General features: G+C 34.3%; 1 protein-coding gene across 1 annotated transcript; it reads left to right on the top strand.

Moving 5' to 3' along the window:
• The first annotated feature begins 1475 nt into the window (after positions 1-1475).
• On the top strand, positions 1476-10490 carry LOC128993204 (alpha-ketoglutarate-dependent dioxygenase alkB homolog 6-like). The gene is made up of 5 exons (XM_054416968.1): positions 1476-1541; positions 2931-3107; positions 6248-6355; positions 7072-7182; positions 9802-10490. The coding sequence occupies exons 1-5, from the start codon at positions 1518-1520 to the stop codon at positions 10057-10059; spliced, it is 678 nt and encodes a 225-aa protein (XP_054272943.1). The 5' UTR covers positions 1476-1517; the 3' UTR covers positions 10060-10490.
• Positions 10491-18060: the final 7570 nt, after the last annotated feature.

Raw genomic sequence — 18060 nt, 5'->3', positions numbered from 1 at the left:
AGGCATATATTTAATACAAGGTCTTAAATATCTTAAAACATAGGTTATACTTTTTTAAATCTTTAACACTCTGAAATGAGAAACCTGATTTTATTTGCACTATTGAACTACGGAACACCAATGGCAAAGCTTACTTGATATTTTAACATTTTTGTGATGAATCATGCACTGTCTGCAGCACATTTTTGTGCATTTTTTGCACACATTATTTTTGTGCTCAAACTTAGCACTGTCATAGAAAAAAAACACACTCCCATCCTTATGGAACAGCTAAAGCAAATTTTATGATTTGTTCTGTCCGATGCAATATAGAGGTCGTGTTTTGACTCTTGTTATTTCAGTTATTTAAAATCCCGTTTAACCAAATAAAACGATATAATCATTAACAATAACTCATCCCCTATAACCAAACAGTAAAACACAAATAATGAAATTACCTCTGAAATAATAGAAACCAAATTTTGTCAACTTCATTTTTATGTTGTTTGTTGTTGTTCCGGATCGGTATGACATACAATAAAAGGTTAAATTACCTGTGTCCGCCAGTCGATCCTATTGTGCTGTGTCCTATTACAGGATCCTGTAATAGGACACAGCACATAAGGATCGACTGGCGGACACAGGTAATTTAACCTTTATTGTAAATTTTGTCAACAATAGCCAACAGTGTCATCGGACATATGAACTAGACGACTATGACGACTAGACAAGAACTCAAATCTATGTACACATTGGCGAGCCTTTATCGTCATTATTATTTACTATTAATTGAGATGGGGCAATGGGGACGCCACATATGTGCATATTTTAATTTAACTACGAGGAAAATGAATGAAGGGAGATGCCATGTTTGGCTTAGTTATTTACTAAAACCAGCTATTTTATTAGCCAGGACAATTTTTTTTTAAAGTCTGATCATGGACCACTCAGTGTAGTTAATAACCATAAAAAAGCTACAAACTTTTCTCAGTTGAGTAGAGTGACTTTTTATGATTACCTACTAGAAGAGCGCCAAAACCACTGAGCTACCCAGCAGACTAATAAATAAATAGAATCATGGACCACTTTATATTTTTAGCCCTAACATTATTAATTACAAGATTTTGTTTTAAAATTACCACACATTTATTCAATGAATCCAAATAATACACTACCATCAATGGTTCCTTCCGATTGCTTTAGCATAACTAAGATTATAACACCACCTCTATGTTAAAGGATTCTAAAGCTCTATGTTTTGTTTACGTTTAAAAAAAATAAAAGCAGAGGACGGAGCAGACAACTACAACTGTGAAGTAAACTGTCACTAGTGTCACTGTGCCTGCGTTTTACAAAAAATATAAATTAATGCATTAATTTTTATTTACAGCTCTTAATTAGTTTATGAAATTATTCCCCAAAGTATTATTTTGAACCTAAGTTACTATACTCTAACATAGTTGCTTTGAAATTTTACATCCTGTTAGATAGGCTAGGCCTAACCTGTTTTTGTTTTGATTCACTGCCATTGAGCTGAAATGGACCGCTATATAATTGATGAAGTAAGTAGGAAAGACTATTTAATTCATAGGACGAACAGGTCTATAGGTATTTCGATATACAGTGTACGTATAAATCTTAAAATGAGATATCTATAAAAACATCTCTCTCCAGTTCTAAATGTCATTGAAACTTGGAAATGAAATGAAATGATGAAATGATATTTATTCGTCTATAGACATTATATAAATGCATGAGACACAGTCAAATTGTATAAATACATGCTGGTAGAGGCACAAGTCAAGTTCAGGCAACTAATAGTAATAATAAAGAATTATTACACATCATGCAAATAAATAATCGTACAAAAGTAGATAAGCATAGACAGGCTGAAAATACATGCCAGGCTGGTATTAAATAATCATGGAGAGTTGGCGATGATAGTTTCTCTTTGGCCCTAGGTGCTATCTAATTCCAGAACTCAGATTAGGGTAGGCTATGCTCTAGCGAATTTCAAAATATCCATTTATTTCATTATTAGATACCGTATGAGTATTTGAATTAAGTTACATGGTGACCTGCACTCTGCTATCCTTAATAATCGAGAAGTTTTGTCCCAGAGCTGCTATCCATGATCACGGGGACAAGACAGCGAGACTATCTAGACTCTTCTAGAAATAGGCTGGTGAGAACTCAGAATTTTTTTTTCACCGAGGCCTTCAAGATCTACAAAAAAATTAACCCTGTCAGAAGCCAAGACAGTAAAAGCCTGGTTAGGAGACTTTTGCCATACATTGAGAACAGGGTAAAAAATTCTCATGAAGAATATTTTATAGATGAATTTTGGAGCTGAATTTACCTAACTTAAAGTTCCAATCCACACCTAAGTTTAAATGTATGTTGTAGGTTTTTTACAAAAAAGTTTACCGGTACCTAAGCGAATTTCTCATGTAGGGAATAAATTAAGCCATTTTTTTTACATCATCAATCCTCAAGAGGCAAAAGGTTACTTTGATATTATATGGAGGCCACCCTTATGCAGCGTGCTGCGGCACTTATGTTTGTTTGAGTTATCATAAATAGAAAGTATGAGTCATCTGGTATCGTTCGATTCATAATGAAACGAGGAATGTCCTACAAACATATTTATGATAACCCAACATAACATAACTGTTGCAGCACGTTGTAAAATAAGTGGCCTCCGTATAATACCAAAGTACCGGCAAACGATCTAGAACTGGTAGTAAGGTAAAACTTAGTGTATTTCATAAATTGTCTGCAGTTCATTCTGAAATGTAATCATTGTTAATGTAGAAGAGCGTGAGTTATAACTTGACTTTGTACCAAAACACAACTCTGTTTAGTAAAATGTGGTAACCTACGTTTAATATTATGACTAACTTATCTTTTGCACTCATAATGTTAACCAGACATACTCATTTCTGTTACAGGTTCCCAAGTCAGTTTATTACATTCCCAACTTTATCACAGAGTCTGATGAAAAATTAATCATCCAAAAAGTTAATAATGTGCCCAAGCCAAAGTGGACCCAACTTTCTAACAGGAGGCTTCAAAATTGGGGCGGGATTCCTCACCCTAAAGGAATGATATCCGAAACAATTCCTAGTGTAAGTTGAATTAATATGTCTGGGTTGACCTATTCCTGAATTCTTTGTACTAACAAACAAGACACCCCATAGGTCTATCTATGCAATGTCGAACTATCGTCGGTTATCCCCGTTTGCAGCTACCCAGTCTCCAACCCGAACGCCTTGTGATTTCTGGTTGTGGGGCTACCTAAAGAGCAAGGTTTTTGCCAGGAAACCCTAAACTAATGCAGATCTGAAGAACGATCAGTATCCGTAAGAAATCGCCACAATTACCAATGCCCATAACACGACGGGTGATTGTGAGTTTCCAAAACAAGATTCGAAACATGTTTGGATGTCGGTGGACATCATATGAGGGATGTCATATACTATAAGTAAAAATGGTTTAGCTACCTACGTAAATATTTCTTTGAGTTTTAATAAACTATAATTGATATTTTTCACAGTGTTACTATATTTATTACTTCACACCCACAAAACAAACATTGCTTAGATTTCACACATTATTTATTTTGTATGCCACATCGATTAAAAAAATGGATAGTTTGTAAAACTATCCCATGAATTAGCTGAGCTGTGACAAAACATTAAATGTTGGCGGTTATTATGGACCACCTGCTATTATGTCTTAGAAAAAAAAGTCAATTGTATAGCTATGTCTACACTCATGCGCTTTTGTGTACGCTAAGCGCATGCCTCTTAACGCATGCCCTGACGCAGAGGGACGCAACTGATGCATGCATCAAGGCATGCCCGAAATGAGCCGAAGGAGCTCTATTCCATAGTGCAGAGCTTAGCGCTAGACGATCCACTAGCCCTTGATTTTTGAGCGTTTCAACTTATAACTGCTTTACATATTTGACAAGTGTTCCATGTTGTAGGCCTACTTGTTGAAAGCATATTGAATAACTAAGAAACCTTAGAACTCATAGAGGATTATTGCTCTCGTTTATTTTAGTGGGACATAGGCCTACTGAGTAATAAATAAAAAATAAAATAAAAGTCAATTAAATTAATTGAGATTACATTAAATCAATAAATAAATTAAATTAAATAAGAAAATTTTTAGTTTTATAGTACATCTTCATCTACATTGTCCGCCATGATTTCTTACGTTTTGAAACTTTTATTAACACTGAATGTTCGGCACCATCCGTAATATCAGAATAGTGGCATCTTTATCCAATTAGTAAAAGGTATCTAGAAAGTGAGGAAGGTGAGGCATGAGTGTGGACAGCTAAATCGCATGCCTCATGGGGCGTGCAATACCGCTTGCGTTGATGCATGTTGAATTTAAAGCTGAAAGGCTCGTTGAAATTGAAAGCGCACAAGTGTCGACATAGCTAACTACTTGGTTTCACAAGAGTCACTTTGGTTTAATTCAATCAGCTGTTTGGAAAAATAATACAGTACTCTTCCAACTATAAACCGTTCTAAAGTAAAGGTCTATCCAAGGCCACACTAAAAAAACAGGCCGTAATGCTCGCCAAGCATGACGTCACGATAGAAGACGGCTATGACGTATAAGTACTTATTTATTTATTTTCCAATGAAAGATTAAAACAAGCAGCTGATCACAAACGGCAAAATTACGTCATTGCCGTCTTCTATCGTGACGTCATGCTGGACGAGCATTACGGCCTGTTTTTTTAGTGTGGCCTTGGTCTATCATAGGTTTTGAAAAACTCCCAACATACCATAGGTTAGACCGTACTATAGTTAGTGAGTCGATGGCTCAGTCGGTAGTTTCACGGACTTCAGGTCCAAGGCAGCGATGTCTTGGGTTCAGATCCTGGTCACTGCTGAAAACTAACCGTTGTCATGAAACATTCTAAAGTATAACTCTATCATAAAACTGAAATTTTAACCATAGCCTATGTTTTTTTACTTTTAATGTGGTTTACACGTTAAAGGACCCTCATTTACTATTACACTAGCTGTAACCCGCGGGCTTTGCCCCGTTTAACTTCTTAATTTTCAAGATTATCTCGTTCGCATGGCTCAATCACGTCCTGGTTGAAGTTTGTTCGCTACGCTCACTAGCCTTCAGGTTAGCTCATTTGCTACGCTAACTCGCCTCCAGGTTGAAGTTCGTTCGCTACGCTCACTCACCTTTTGGTTGCAAATTAGCTGTTGTCATAAATGTAAAAGAAATAATAGTGCTGCACCCTGTTGGTAATCCTTGTAACTTTAATGCTATTGAACATCATAGAACAGAACCAACTTGTTTAATTGAAACAGCTGTTAAGATTCAATAATTCCGTTTCTCATAAGGTTAACATGGGAAACTCCAGAGCCACTGGGGCGGAGCCCGAAAGGATTTTTGAAATAAGAATATGCCTATATGTTAATCGGGAATGTGAGCTATTATCATGCCAAATTTCAGCCCAATCCGACCAGTATTTTTCGAGTTTACTTTTCCCATACACACATACACACATACAGCAACCACCTCTTTTTTATAATAGTATAGATAGACTAGCTGACCCGGCGAACTTCGTATCGCCTAAGTTATAGGTTTCCCATGGACAGACCGATGGAAAGAAAGTACCGTTACGTTTAATTTTCAAGATGATCTCGTTCGCATCGCTCAATAACGTCCTGGTTGAAGTTCGTTCGCTACGCTCACTCACCTTTTGGTTGCAAATTAGCTGTTGTCATAAATGTAAAAGAAATAATAGTGCTGCACCCAGTTGGTAATCCTTGTAACTTTAATGCTATTGAACATCATAGAACAGAACCAACTTGTTTAATTGAAACAGCCGTTAAGATTCATTAATTCCATTTCTCATAAGGTTAACATGGGAAACTCCAGAGCCACTGGGGCGGAGCCCTTTTAAGAATTTCGAAACGGGAAATAGTTTACGTCCGATTCGCATACCTACAGAATTTACACACCAAATTTCATAACGATCGGTGAATTCGTTTCGGAGGAGTTTGCAGACAAACACTGTGACACGAGAATTTTATATATTAGAAGATAGATTATACATTAACTACCAGCTGATTATATGAAACTGTTCTAATCCAACCTAACCTAACCAAACATGCTGTATGTGAGTAAATGTGGGGCGTAAACTAAAGTGCAGCCTTAATGTGATTTTATTGTTGTTTAAAATTACTTGTTCTACTTCACTTTTCAACTGGTTCTATTACAGTGGCTACAAGAGTTTATAGATAAAGTTGCAAATTTAGAAGCATTTGACAAGAATGTGAAGCCCAACCATGTGTTAATAAATGAATATCTTCCCGGACAAGGGATCATGGTAAGTTGGGTTAGTTTAACATTTTATTTACATTGCTTGGATATCTACATGGGTACACTTTTGATGCAGTTGGCACACAAAATGGTCAAGTAACAGGTGTTTACCATATTAAAGATAACTGACAACAGCATCAAAGAACCATTTTAAAATATGGCTTTACAAATAGCTTTCTGTAGAAGGTACCATGAACATGTTTTAAATATAATCTTAGAAATAATCTTGAAAAGCCTTTATAAATTAAATTTTTTTATACTGTAATTATTTTGGCAATGCTAGGAAGTAGGAATGTTATAAGTCAATTTAGTAGGATTCAGTTTACTGATTAAATGTAGATTAAAATTTATTTAGTAATTACTTCTCAGTTTATCTTGACCCAAATTATCTCTGCTTGTTTAAACAAGATTGTTCAAATTAAATCGGTAGCTTATGAATATACACATTTTTTTTAAATTTTATGTCTTCAATTTTTAAGATGCAATTTTTAAACAGCAATGTACAAGAAAATCATGTTATGAAAACAGTTAATTTATTTGAGCCACTCACTATAGTACCGTACCTACTTTACCTAACTTTTCAGTGACACTAGGTGTAAAAAGTACCAACTATTTAGTATTTTGTAAACTTCTGATGATACAAATCCTAGGTTATGTATGCTTATATTAAGATATTAATAGCTGCAATCCTCTGTGTTTGACAAAATCGTATTTTTCTAACAGCCTCATTTCGACGGACCGTTGTTCTATCCGACAATAGCTACGATCAGCTGTGGCTCACACACAATTCTTCACTTCACCAAGGCTAATGACTTTGATGTTGTAAACAATCCGGTGAGTTATACTTGTGATTCATTCTGAGTAACTGTTATTTATAACTGAAATAGTGAGAAAGAACAGAACAGTAATCGAACAATCCATCAGAAATATTCTAGTTCCTTTGTGTGGCTATTGCTATAGCATAATGTTAAATGACTAATTTGTGTGACTTACTTTTGTTTCAATATGTTTGTCATTGGATAAAGGAATTTATACAGGTAGAAATATTTAATTTAATTTGATCATACTGATACAGTATATAAATACTTAAGATTAAGTTTATGATCAAGCTTTCCTTAATCATTGAGGTTTGAAAACATTTCTGTCTTATTTTATTTGCTTGGTCAATCTATTTCCAACACTTAGCTGCATAAGCTTAATAAAAATGGCTAATCCGTAGCATATATTATAGCACTTATAACATTTTGATCTTTGCTAGATATACTGGTTGACAAATAGCCAACTTGGGATGAAAACATAGTGGAGATGCGAGACTAGAGCTGGCCCCCGGTTTTCATGTGGCAAGCTATGGTTCCAAGAGATAATCGTGCCCTCCTCGACCTTCCTTGAGGGAGAATTTTTCTCGTCCTTGCACCCCCAAACAAAACCCCTTGCGCCCCTGGGCCTTAGCCCAGCGGGTCCATTTACTAAAGGGGCCCAGGGCTATGAGAGATCGAGAGGCTTTTCACATCAGATAACAACGAACATTGATTTTTTGTATGAGACCAGTGTTTTAAATTATTACTGTTGTAGGCGTTAATTGGAAATTGTGCAGTGTAACTGTGAATAGAAAGGTTTTTGAGTTTGACAAGTACCACCTGTTTCAACAATTTTAAACTATCCGCATGGCTTTTTTTAGTAAACTATGATTAGATTACAGTTACTTTATTATATATTATTACTAGCTGTAACCCGCGGGCTTTGCCCCGTTTAACTTCTTAATTTTCAAGATTATCTCGTTCGCATGGATCAATCACGTCCTGGTTGAAGTTTGTTCGCTACGCTCACTCACCTTTAGGTTGAAGTTCGTTCGCTACGCTCACTCACCTTTTGGTTGCAAATTAGCTGTTGTCATAAATGTAAAAAAAATAATAGTGCTGCACCCTGTTGGTAATTTTTGTAACTTTAATGTTATTGAACATCACAGAACAGAACCAACTTGTTTAATTGAAACAGCTGTTAAGATTCAATAATTTCATTTCTCATAAGGTTAACATGGGAAACTCCAGAGCCACTGGGGCGGAGCCCGAAAGGATTTTTGAAATAAGAATATGCCTATATGTTAATCGGAAATGTGAGCTATCATCATGCCAAATTTCAGCCCAATCCGACCAGTATTTTTCGCGTTCACTTGTCACAAACATACATCCATCCATACATCTAAACTTTCTCATTTATAATATTAGTAGGATATCTGATTTATCCTAATATGAAGATGAAATGTACTAATTTTATAAAACAGCCATTTGAGTGTAAAGAGTAGCTTACATTGTGACAATAGTTAGGCAGATTACACACTGGTGTGACTCGCCGCACGGTGCGATCTACACTTGCTACGCAAAACCAACTGGTTAGTGTTTCGCGAATCGCACGCAGCTCGCACAATTTCATGCAGCCCTGGCACATGCACAATAACCTTTTCTCATCAGTTGAATCTTCATAGACTGTTTGAGTAATTTGTTGTGTTGTACCAAGAGAATATGCTTTTACCTGAAAACGACCAGGTAAATTGTGAGTTTGTCCAAGTTTGGAGGAGTTTCCTGTTCTTTTTTTTATACATCATGTTTTTCTAACTTTTTGGCCACTGGCTTGAATTAGTAGCATTATTGGACTAATATGGGTGCATCCACCATCGACGCTTCTTTCTGCGTCTTCTTCTTTTCAGCACTAAGAGCGCTCAATAACAAAGACTCGTCTTCACTACCTACTTAGCATCAACTTTAAAAAATTTGACTGTGTTAAAAATTTTTGATCTAATATTTTGATTATGCGACTAGCATAGTATGTAAGCAATTGCTACATGCATCCAATTCATATGCCGCAAAAATTGCACCGTTTAGCGCAAACCCACCTTAACTATGTGCAACTTCTTAGTATAAAAATTATAAAATTTTGACTCATAGGTAGTGTCATCAAGTCCTTAGAACATCATGGTGCTTAGTGGTCCAGGATCACTTGTAAAACTATACGGTTTAATATACTTGTCCTTCAATGATCCTAGTCGTCTAAATCTCGAACCTGATTCGAGATTAAGATACAGTATCATTATCAGGCTAATTTAAATGTCACTGGGTGGTCAGTGAACACTCGTAATGGAAACTGAAAACACAAATCATTAATGAATGAACATAACTATAGATATAACTGGCCAGTATTAGACACGACACTACAACACCGATAGATGGAAGGTCATGACTCGCTCTCAAAACCGATTGCCATTTAGATGACTAGTATCACCGATGGACAGGTAAATTAACTTAAACCATATAATCCTTTCAAAACATCTGTTTTCATGTGAAGTGGGTTTTTTGAAATTTTATTGACATGATTTCTGACTATCACTACAGCAGCTAGTGTAGTTGTAATGATTGTGATATCAGTGACGTAACCATGAAAATGTAATAAACTTTGCAGATTACTCAAGACTGCAAAAGAATTTCTCTTTTACTCGAACCCAGGAGCCTTCTGATCCTGCAAGACTCCATGTACCACGATTACCAACATTGTATTGATGCAGTTGACAGTGATGTGATCAGTGACAGTGTAGCCAACCTTAGACAAACCGGAGAGAACTTCATTGACGGACAAGTCTTAGAGCGTTCAACTAGGATATCTCTCACAATTCGCCATGTGCCAAAAACATCAAAGCTAAAAATTAATTTTGGAAGATGATGTATAAGATTAAGTGAGAAGATGATTGCTGTATCATTTTTACTTTTGTTTACATTTCGGTGAATCATTTCCTTACTCAAGGTTTTTCTCTCCATCCATCGTTAATGTTACTATTTTTTAGGCCTTTCATGTTTGCTAATGAATTAAGAAAGCTAAATTTTACCATTCGACATTAAGTTGTGATTAAGTTCTGTGAGAATTTGGACTGAAAAATTATATATTGTTTGTTCTTTTGGACTAATCAATCTGTAACACAGTAAAACAAAAGTCTAACAAATACTGTCTAGTGCTAAATTCTAATTCTAGATTTGGATACTTTAATTTCAATAAATTTAAGAACAAAACAACAAACTTTGAGCTCAACTTTTTAGTCTTACATCATCCTTCTGTTTTGCCATATTTCTATTTTTAACATAAATTAAATCATTTTAAAACAAAGATGTTATATGACAAGGTCATTTTAGCTAGACTTTTTATGTAAATGTGAATTTCTCATCCACTCACACTCAGATGTATATGACGTTTAAGGTACCTAACTTATACAACTAAATTACTTGGATGATAAGTAAAATGAAAAAAAAAATCTGGTTATTAGTTTTAACACGGGTTTCATGAATAATTTTGTCAAAAAAAAAACTGTTTGCAGCACTGTAAAAATATAAAATTTAAAATATTCTTTTGTATATATTTAACAGATCAATTTATAGAACAAGAGCAAGGCTGGTGTTCAAACTGGTTCCAACATTTCCGTGTTTTATTTTCATAACCTACCCTTCAGACATGCTAAAACCATCCTAGAGGATGCTATAGCAATATTTTTACAACTTCGACAAAGTACTGGTGTCCACAAACCATCTAATTTTAGCCAAAAGTTGGCATGGAAACCCACGACTTCTGCGTCTCTTCTGTTCCGTAAACTGCGCGAAAAGTCACGCGCGTTCTAAGTAATTACGTTTAGAATGAAGCCAAAATACAGCTCATAAATCTTTAGCCAAAATATTACAACACGGTAGGTCTACAGTAATGGTCAAGTATAGCAGAATTGATTCTACCAAGACATTTTTTTAGGATTATATTTTGATTTAGAAAAACATTTTTTCTTAATAAGTTTTGGTACTTTTGTGTAATAAAAAGTGAAACTTTTCTATTTCAACAAAAACAAACCCCTACATTTGTGATTTTGTAGATGGGTTTCAACTTGATAAAATAACATTAGAAATAAATTGGTGTAGCTTATATATAACAAAGTCTTTGTTCGTCAATTTATTTCATATTTTAAAGTACATGTGTGTACTCCTAACTATCGATGGTTATAAGCACAATAGTTGTATGTCCATTTTGGTAAACTTTCGGAAACCGCAAAAACAAAGTTTGTATTATGGGGGAAACTTAAACTTAAACTGTTAAATGTTTGAAATGAATAAATTTTATTGGCCCCATTTATTAAAAATGCATCTACATAAATAGTTTTATCTATATTCAAGCCACATTTTTAAAAACAATTTGTAAATCGAACCATGTTGGACATACTATATATGTGCACTTCTGAACGCGCAGATTTATGGACATGCTACGAGTGTGCAATACAAAAACTGCCCCTAGATGGTTTTAGTATGAATGGAAAATTTAAACAACTGTTATCATGGGCGCCTTCTGGCTAAAAAAAAATTGTAAGAATATATTACTTACGTCAATCAGCTCATTGACTCAATGAGCTGATTGACGTAAGTAATATATTCTTACAATAATATCCACAGCTCAGGGGCTTAACAATGAATTTAAATAAAAAAAATTGTAAATAAATTTAATACACATAATGTTCTGTGATCACTTGGGTTTTAAGGAATTTATAAAAAGTATGTTCAAAATGGTCATGTCTAAAAAATGTTTTAAATTGATGTTTAAATCAAATAAGTAGTTGACTCACAGATGTAAAAATCTTTTATACTTTGTATACTTTTATACTTTAACAAAACTATTCAGAAAACAAAACAGAAACTTTCTTGGCTGTTATCTAGGCTTCATTCAACTATAATTTTTTTCTTTATAATTGTTTGGTTAATTGTTAATGTTGGCATTAAAAACAACGACTCCCTCAGGTGACCGTCCTTGATGCACAATGCACTATTTTGTTATGGTTGGTTTTATGTATTACAAAATAGCGTAAAATATGTTTTAAAACACTATATTTTCAGATTTCTTCCCGGGGAAGGCCTCGAACCCCTGGAGGTTCGTTAGACCTATATATTGCACCCCCTTGTTCCAAATTCTGTGGGCGCCCATGACTGTTATTGTCTTACATTGAAGACTACTTTTACTTTTAACATTTTAAAAATAAAATTACATGGCCTATCTACTAGCTATTAGAAACTCTAACACAAATAGGCCTAAACGAAACATTAAACAAAGCACGAAATAAATCAGGTAGTGCCTTTTGTAAAATGGTACCTATACAGTACAAACTGTATTTTGTTGAGTCAGTCTTTATGGGGTTTATTCAACAGTGCTGTCCTTTAGACACATTACTTTATTTTCTTATGAAGTTTTAATTTCTTTTATTTTCTCTGGTTTTTTTAGCCTCCTTGGTTTTCGTAAACTCTCTTTACATTACTTCTTTTTCTGGTTTCTTGCCCTATAACATCTCTTCTACTGCGTCTTCCTTCTTTCTTTTTGGTAACTTCAGTGAGAGGCTCGTTTCCTTTTTCTTCCTCTATGACGTAAATTACAATATCTCTTGCCGATCCCGAACTAGGGATTTCAGTGACAAAATGCGTGAATGCTTCTGGGATTACACCCGCTTTAAGTAGGTACATCAAATCCTTTTTCTTGGCGCTGGAAACCGGAATAGGCTCGGTGTACTTTGGACTGAGAAGTTGTCGTTCCCAGACAAATGGCTTCTCGGAATCCATTCGTACATCAAGAGTCAAAACCTCTATTTCCTTGTTAAGTTCGTACTTGTATAGAATTTCAAAGGGGTTTGCTTTTTGAAACCCGAACCACTTTACCTTTAGCCAATTCACGGATTCTTTTTTGGTGTTATACTTTGTTTCTATTATTTTAGGGTTTATTTCTTGATTTGTGCTTTACTGTTTGGTTATATAACTAGGGGACAAGTTATTGTTTATGATTAGATCGTATTATTTGGTAAAACGAGGTTTTAAATGGCTGTAATAACGGGAAACAAATTGTAAACAAAACACGACCTCTACATAAACCGTACAGAACTAACAATAAAATTGTCTTCAGCTGTTCCATAAGGATGAGAAATCTACTAAGGGAGTATGTTTTATCTATGGTGTTATGTTCTGTTGTGCACAGATGTTGTATGTCCTAAACCTAACCTAATTGTAAAACAAAATGTGGACATACTATAAGAGTGCACTTGAGATCATCAGATTTTTGGACATACTACAAGATGAAAAACAAATACCAGATATATTAGGCCTTGTATTTTCATGCACAATCATTGCAAGTCCAAATATACTATATCTGTGCTCTAAAGGAGTTTTTCTCTGTTCAGCTGGTACTGCAATCATTGGACATGCTACAAGTTAGTGTGCAGGATAAAATTACATCATACCAAAGTGAACACTTTTTTTTGAGAATTTATATTAAATTTTCCTGTTGTAATATGGACATACAATATGTGTGATCTGAAAGATGAAGACTACAGCTTTCCAAATATATAAAAATGTCAAAAGTGAAAAAAATTGGACATACAATGTTTGTGCATATAACCATCGCTATAGTCTAAATACATCAAAATATTGACGGTTTATTTGTCAAGTGCAAAATTAATTTTCTTTGTGTCTTTTCATGTCTCTGGTACTTTTCCACTGTAGTTTCAGATTGGTTTATTTTGATGATGGCATCACAGTTTATATATTTCCACTAAGTTCAAGAATACGCCAGTGTTTCCAATGACTATTAATCATATTTTTGTAAGCATTGTGCAATATATATGATCAAAGATTGTCTAAATGGAAAATATGCTTCTAAATCTACTCATTAAAAATGTGTTTTGTAGTTCTAATTAATCGCTGTAATTGATGTAGTATCTAAAATGAGTGTTGTCATAACTCATAACTCTTTGTAATAACTATTAATGTCACTTAAAAACTGAATATTAAACTTTTTTAAATATCTGATTGAATGAACTTTATCTAAATATAAGTCTTGATGAGGAGATGCATTAAAAACACTATTTGACTTCTGTCAAGAATATTTTTTGCAATCATGAAATAATCTAGCCTGAGCATTGAGCAAGCCATATCTTTTAGTTAACATAAAATGTACCCACCACCAATTCCTTTGGTAAGGTCCAATGGTATACTATCCACCCACACTACTCTTGTTTCTACTGATGACACCTAACTCGAACTAAATGTGTAACAATTAGCTTAGATATTTCAGATGTATAGTGTATTTTTTCCAAAATTATCTTACAGGCCAGTTGAGTGTACAGTAAAAATAGTTGGAAGAGTTCATAATCTACATTATTGGGTAAAATGTCTAATTTTTGTGTCAACCCAAAACAAACACACAGCCAGACGTACAGAACCCACCTCTATAATATTACTTTATACTAGCTTTGCCGATTTCATATGGTGCTATTATTCAACAATAACAAATCATACTATCACCAAAGACTTTTATAACACCCACAATAGATTTTCTTTTTTATGTGGCATGATAACGAATCTTCTCATGTGTGGTGATTCCAGCTATAACCCTAAAAAATATTCTAAAAGGAAAAAAAATATTTGAAACCCTTTTTACACAATCTCATATCATGAACATCAGTAATAAATTGTATAATAGGGGCTGTAACTCTACATTCCATCCCTGTGTTGAAGTTGTCGCCAGTTTTTAATGGATGTAGTTGACATGAGCCATCCAGAGCCGCTTTGGTAAATGGGTCTGTTGTGCCCGAGCCAGGGGTGCAAGTGGTTTTAGGTTTTTGGGATGCACAAGGAAGAGAACAATTCCCCGGCAAGGAAGGTGCATAAGGTGGTGTGAATTTTTCTCGGGCCCATAGCGTATCACATGCAAAACGAGGTTTTAGAGCCACCAATAGATTGATTTATAACTTATAGATTGATTTATAACTTATCCTTTAAGTTAACTTTTTAACCAACTCAAACTGATAGGACAACTTAGTTATGGCTCTTATGTCTTCTTTTATACCATCAACTATCTCTTAGTAAGAGTAAATAAAGAGGAAAATATAATTTCAGACACTAGCACACTTTCGGCTCACTTTACTTGCCTACTTCAGTATCCAAAAAGAACTGCCAGGAGGCCCTGAATCATTTTAATTGCTTTGTAGCTGAATGATTAATCAGATGGTTGAAAGTTTGATCCCCGAGAAAAGTTAGTTGTTTATGGTTTGAAACTGGACTCATAGCTGTCCTTAATTATTGGGCTTAATTGGTCCTGGCTGAAGAAACAGCCCATATCAGCAACATAAAGTAACATAAAACACAACAAAGCGACACAATTCTGGGGCATATCACTCCATATTCTTCAGTCTTCCTTTGCTCAAACGCTGGTTAAAATAGGCATTTTAATTGTCTTCTTATCCCTATACTTATACAACTATGATAAATGTGTGTATGGTACATTACTGTGTCTTAAGTAATTAGTGCACTGGCTACCGGCCACTGTGCTGCCCTGTTGAGGGGGGTTAGTGGCCGATCTGGCCACAGGCCCAGCAGCTGTGTGTTGGCCTAAGGCCAGCGGCCTGGCCCTCATGCCACATTTAGACGCTCCCCCCTCATGGGTTTTCCCCAGTACAAATATACTCCGCGTGTTCCGTTTTCAACATCCATCACATTTTTCGAAATAGAAGGCGGAAGTGGACGTAATTAATTTAGTTTTGGAATTGATTTAAATCGCCCGACGAGACGCGTTATTTTGAGTTAATTGAGTTCCACCATAAAAGTTATAAAGAACAATAAAACAAATGTAAGACATGTATTTTTCTTCGCATGGTAAGCAATAACACATAAGTATGGAAATAGTCAACATTGGTAGGTAAAAATATATACATATAGGTAACAATACTGGCAGGTAAAACCAGTTTTATCTTCAATCAAGACGAATTTGATAATACACACAATGCAATAAAATTATGTGACCATAACGTTGAAATGAGGAAACACACAAAACATATTTTAAACATTTGTTTTAATTTTTGTATCAAACGCGTCAGTGCTCGAATTGATACGTCCCATACAAAGTGTTTACAAATCATTTATAAAATATAAAATCATTCCAGATAATGTGAGCAAACCTTTCAATTTCTTCATCGCCTTAAGAAAATATTTCTCTATGAACTAAAGAATAGGTACTCTTCAATAAAATTGTAATTAACTTGTATTTTGAAATGGCCCTCTACAGTTTTATAATTTTTCAACAATAAACATAAGTATATTTACTTTAACAAGTGCCACCCTTGTAGTGTTGCGCAGCCAACAATGCCAATGTTAATGTTGACCCAAATAGAATTACATGACAGTTCGACCTTTTGCAAATCCTAGGACCTCAGAAGTTAGATTAGGTCGAGGCATCTGCCATTTGCTCTTTGCCAGAACCTCGATTTATCGTGTTTTGCTAGTGAATTACAAAAACACTGTTTAGTGCTTTGCTTTCACATAATTTAATTTGGTTCTATTTGTTAAGGTTTCTAAATTATTTACCGGTATAAGTGTAGACAATATAACTTTATTTTAAATAATTTATAAATAAAAAACCTTTTTAAATCAAAACGTTTTTAAACGCACTAAAAAGTAGAAAATAATTTATAAATATGTGGAGAGTATAAATACTTGTAAGATTTAAAACGAAAAACGTGGGGTGCATGCAATTGATGAGTATACATTAGTTCAAATAGGTGAAGGTAATTGTAAATCATCTATTGCATGCACCCCATGTTTTTCTCTCCACATATTTATAAATTATTTTCTACTTTTTAGTGCGTTTAAAAACGTTTTGATTTAAAAAGGTTTTTTATTTATAAATTATTTTCTACTTTTTAGTTTTTAATGTGTGTGGATGTTAAATCTATCTCTAGCATCTATATGAGATTAAGACAGAGGCATGTGGGAAATCTAAGGTTTATTTGAGTTTATTTTCGTATAATTATGTATTAGATTGAATGTATGGCCTACCTACTAACTATAAATATATCAATCTATTTAATTTATTGTTTTTTTTATAGAATACTAAATAAATAAAAATTGACATTCTTAGCAAACACCTTTATATCTGCAATCAGATTGTTTATCTTTATTTGGAATGTTTGTTTATATAAAGAATCTCTTGGGAGCATAACCTGTACCTCTTAACATCTGTACTTCGAACTGTCAAATTTTAGTATTTACAGCTGACTTAAATTTGTTGATATATTTACATTCTTTCAAATTGTAAACAAGGAAAATTTGGAAGCCCATGGGGCGTAGCCCAAGGGAAATATGAAAATTAAATTATATAATATTGCATTGTCATCCACTTGTGAGCTATATTTCAAATTTCAAGTCTCTAGCTCATCGGGAACTTCGTTTAAAATTGAAATCAAAATTTGTAGGAAAGCTAGCTAACAAAAACAAGCCCATGGGGCGTAGCCCAAGGGAAATATGAAAATTAAATGATATAATATTGCATTGTCATCCATTTGTGAGCTATGTTTCAAGTTTCAAGTCTCTAGCTCTTTAGGAAGTATAAACATTTGCAAGAAAGCGAATTAATAAAAACAAGCCCATGGGGCGTAGCCCAAGGGAAATATGAAAATTAAATGATTTAGTATTGCATTGTCTTCCATTTGTGAGCTATGTATCAAGTTTCAAGTCTCTAGCTCAACGGGAAGTTAGTATAAAATTGATTGCAAAATTTGTACCGGACAAGAAAGCGAGCTAATAAAAACGTTTAAAAAATATATGCATATTTCTATCACACACAGACATACGTCCCTGTAATAATTTTTAGTTCATATTGTAATGC

Source organism: Macrosteles quadrilineatus, unplaced genomic scaffold (assembly GCF_028750875.1).
Source record: "Macrosteles quadrilineatus isolate MER2022 unplaced genomic scaffold, UCM_ALF_1.0 Scaffold_4__1_contigs__length_99947679, whole genome shotgun sequence".
Lineage (NCBI taxonomy): Eukaryota > Metazoa > Arthropoda > Insecta > Hemiptera > Cicadellidae > Macrosteles > Macrosteles quadrilineatus.
Note: the sequence above shows the minus strand (reverse complement) of the source record. Positions and strands in the feature narration are given on the sequence as shown.

Excerpts from the sequence above, each read along its gene's own strand:
- LOC128993204 (XM_054416968.1), top strand. The coding sequence starts at position 1,518 with ATGGACCGCTATATAATTGATGAA. Across the intron at positions 1,542-2,930 it reads ACCGCTATATAATTGATGAA|GTTCCCAAGTCAGTTTATTA; the intron begins GTAAGTAGGAAA and ends TTTCTGTTACAG. Across the intron at positions 6,356-7,071 it reads TTCCCGGACAAGGGATCATG|CCTCATTTCGACGGACCGTT; the intron begins GTAAGTTGGGTT and ends TTTTTCTAACAG.